General features: G+C 40.4%; 1 protein-coding gene across 1 annotated transcript; it reads left to right on the top strand.

Annotated features, from left to right (window-relative positions):
* The first annotated feature begins 312 nt into the window (after positions 1-312).
* On the top strand, positions 313-3,571 carry LOC149002298 (uncharacterized). Its single transcript, XM_089137955.1, has 2 exons — positions 313-2,239; positions 2,341-3,571. The coding sequence occupies exons 1-2, from the start codon at positions 684-686 to the stop codon at positions 2,957-2,959; spliced, it is 2,175 nt and encodes a 724-aa protein (XP_088994081.1). The 5' UTR covers positions 313-683; the 3' UTR covers positions 2,960-3,571.
* The last annotated feature ends 39 nt before the right edge of the window (positions 3,572-3,610 follow it).

Genomic DNA, 3,610 nt, shown 5'->3' with positions numbered 1-3,610 from the left:
CTTACCAAAAAAAAAAAAACTACTCTCGAAGGAATAGTAGCTATACGTGTTATATAATTTAAATATAAGGCGGGCTTCACCGGACCGAAAAGATTCGAACAATAGATGTATCATATCCTGTTTGACCGGATTCAAGTAGGAATCTAGACAAAATGTCTCTCTCTCCCCTTAATTCCTTCGTTTTTTTTTTTTTTTTTTTTTTTTTTTTTTTTAATTCCTTCATTTTGCTACTATATGGTTCGCACTTCCATGACTCAACTAAACAGCCACCAACCAGGGGAAATTCGTTATCGTGCGCACCCATGGTCCTCGATAACTCATCTCCTCGAATGAGGAAAGAGGTCTTACCAAAGAAAGAATGAGGAAAGAGGAAGGGTGATTTGGACCAAAAAAGGAAAAAAAAAATTGGAAATCAAAGAGCTCTACCCAATACCAAAACGAGCCCACTCGTTACATTTCCCCAATTCCCCTTAGTTTCTCCACCATCTTCTCTGATTCAGGCGTTACGGGCTTCTTTATCATGCCCACCCGGTAACTCCCCACTTCTTCCTATCGCTACAAATTTCCCTCCTTTGTTAAATTTTAGTTATTGTGTCATTTGTTCCTTGTCTTGCGAAAGGTTAATCATTTGCAGGAACTTGTTTTTCTTCTGAAAATCACGCTTTGGAATCATCACATGAGGAATGGAGTTCGTCGGCAGGACTTTGAAGAAACGATTTCGAGGGTTCGGGACTTTTTCTGGTCTTGTGGAGTCGTATGACTCTGCTTCTGGGCTTTTCAAGATTATTTATGAAGATGGTGATGCTGAGGAGATGGAGTTTGACGAGGTTAATTCAATTTTGAAGGGAATCGATGTAGGTGAAGCGGAGGAACCGGTAGAGAAGAGAAGGCGCGGCCGTCCGAGGAAACGGCCTCGGATAGAGGCTGGAGTTGCAGCTCCTGATGGTTCAGGTAATTTAGCTGATGGTTTACTGAATGATCGTTGCTCTGGGGAGAGTACTGAAGAATCCCAGATGAAAGGTGATGTGGATTGTGAGGGGTTTTCCGGAGACTTAGAGAAGGAATGTGGGATTGGTGGGAATTTGAAGGAGAGTGTCTCTGCTAACGGTAACTTGAGCAACAACGTATCTGGTAACGGGGTTTTAAGGGAAAGTTCGTGTTCTGATGGGTTGAATCCGAAGGTTATTAATGGTGAAATTTTGGAGAATAATGGTTATGCTGATGAAAATTCAAAGGAAAATGATTCTTTTGGATCAGTAAAGGGAGTCCAGAAGGTAAGATTTGATTTTGATTTGAATAGTTTGGCTTTTGAAGAAACCGAGGTGGAGAATAATTATTCTGGTGGAGATTTGGTGCATGGTACATCTGTTGAAACGATTGAAGAAACCCAGATGAAGGTATTTTATGCTGATGGAAATTCCAGAGAAATGACTTCACTCGGAGCTGCTGAAGGAACTCGAGTAGAAAGCGGGGTTTCAAATGGAGGTTTAGAGGACGAAACTTGTGGAGCCACGGGTGAAACACAAGTGAATCATAGTACTGTTCTTGCGGACCAAGTGACCGGCAGTTCTTGTATAGGGATGGATGAAGGAGTTCAAAACGAAGATGCTAGTTTTGGTGGACAATTGGAGAGGGAGGCTGTTGCAGAAGGCTTACAATCCACCTTGGTGAAGGACAGTAATGTTTCCATTCTTCAATTGGATGACAGTTCTCATGCGGTTTCTTCATGCAAAGGGAGTGCAAATAAGGACGAACCTAGTAAAAAGAAAAGAAGGCGGCTTTCTGAATCTACTACAGAAACTCTGTTGAGGAGAAGTACTCGCAAGGCAAGAGCTTCTTTCTCTTCTACAAAACACGCCTTGGGTGCGGAGGAGTTCCATGAAATTTATACACCTGCAGTGAAAACTGTATCACCTGTGAAGCCCATTAACTCAGGTTTTAATGGACCTGAAGAACTAAGCCATCTCCCTCCAAAGCTGGCATTACTGCCTTCGTCAAAAAATTTGAATTTAGAGGAAATTCCCGTTCTTGACTTTTTCTCTGTTTATTCCTTTCTGAGGTCATTCAGTACTTCATTATTTTTAAGTCCCTTCGATTTGGAAGCTTTTACGGCAGCGGTAAGATGTAAGTTTTCTAATTCGCTGATTGATTCTATTCATTTCTCTATCTTGCAAACTCTGAAACTGCATTTGGAGTTTGTTTCTAAGGAGGGCTCTGAGTCTGCTTCAGCCTGCCTAAGGTATGGATTTTCCTTTCAGTGACTTTTTCCATTAAATCTGCTGTTTGATATGACTTCTTAGTTCATTTTATTCATTATTCTTGAACTAACTTTGGTTGTAGGGTTCTTAACTGGAAGTTTCTGGACCTAATTACATGGCCTGTTTTTCTGGTTGAGTACCTACGAATTCATCATTCAGAAGTAAAACCTGGTTTTGATTTATGTCAAATGAAGCTTATGGATGATGACTACTATAAACTGCCTGCAGCTCTTAAGGTTGAGATACTTAAGTGTTTATGTGATGATGTCATTGAGGTGGAAGCCATCCGGTTGGAGCTTAATAGAAGAATGCTGTCATCTGAGGTCGACTTGGAAATTGACAGAGGTGTATCTTTTGGGGGTTACAAGAAGAGGAAGGACCCAGTCGATGATTTGGGTGGTTCTAGCTTGATTCAGGAGATGTTCGATGAAACTGGTGACTGGAATAGTGATGAATGTTGTCTTTGTAAAATGGATGGAAGCCTAATATGTTGTGATGGTTGCCCTGCTGCTTATCATTCAAGATGTGTAGGAGTTCGAAAGGATCTTCTGCCAGAGGGTGAGTGGTACTGCCGAGAGTGTCTAGTAGGCCAGTGTGACCTCCAGAGAAAGTCACCAAGATCTCTCCGTGGAGCAGAACTTTTAGGAGTTGATCCTTGTGGACGGGTATATTTTGGCAGCTGTGGCTACTTGTTGGTGTAAGTCTTCTACCATGCTGTTGGAGAATTTGAAGCATCTATTCTTGTACCCTTGTTTTTATTATGATATTTTGCTGCCGGTTGTTATCGATTCTATTCACGAGCATAATAATTGTTGTTGAGCCCACTTCTGTGTCAAAAATAAATATCGTACAGTTGTTCCTTGATTAATTTCTCCTAAGATTAATATTTAGGCTCTTTTTTAGATTTCGCTGCATGTCATTAACTTTTTAAGCAAATTAATATTTGAATGTTGTAATGGCTCCTCTAGTCTTCTTCTACCTTTTTATTTGTGGTAGTCCTGGGCTGTTATGAAGCTTTGTATAGGTAAACTCAGTGTAGCAAATATGAGAATGCTAAGATAAATGAGTGGCAAATTAGGAAGGATAAGGCAAAGAATGATCATATTAGAGCTGGTATGGGAGTAGTTCTGTTAAATGATAAGCTACAAGAGAATCGATTGAGGTGACATTTTCAACGGAGTCCTTTAGATTCCCTTTTATGGAGAAGTGATTTACTCTTAGATTAAAGAAATTATAAGTAGTGGTAGACCTAAGATAAACTTAAGGCGATGAGAAAAGGTATGCATAGCATAGGCCTTGTATCTAGTATGACCTCAAATAGAGCTGATTGGAAGTCATGGATCCACGTAGCT

Source organism: Hakea prostrata, chromosome 10 (genome assembly GCF_041222555.1).
Source record: "Hakea prostrata isolate BN-2017 chromosome 10, UWA_Hpros_2, whole genome shotgun sequence".
NCBI classification, from domain to species: Eukaryota; Viridiplantae; Streptophyta; class Magnoliopsida; order Proteales; family Proteaceae; genus Hakea; species Hakea prostrata.
This window is presented reverse-complemented; position numbering and strand designations above follow the sequence as displayed.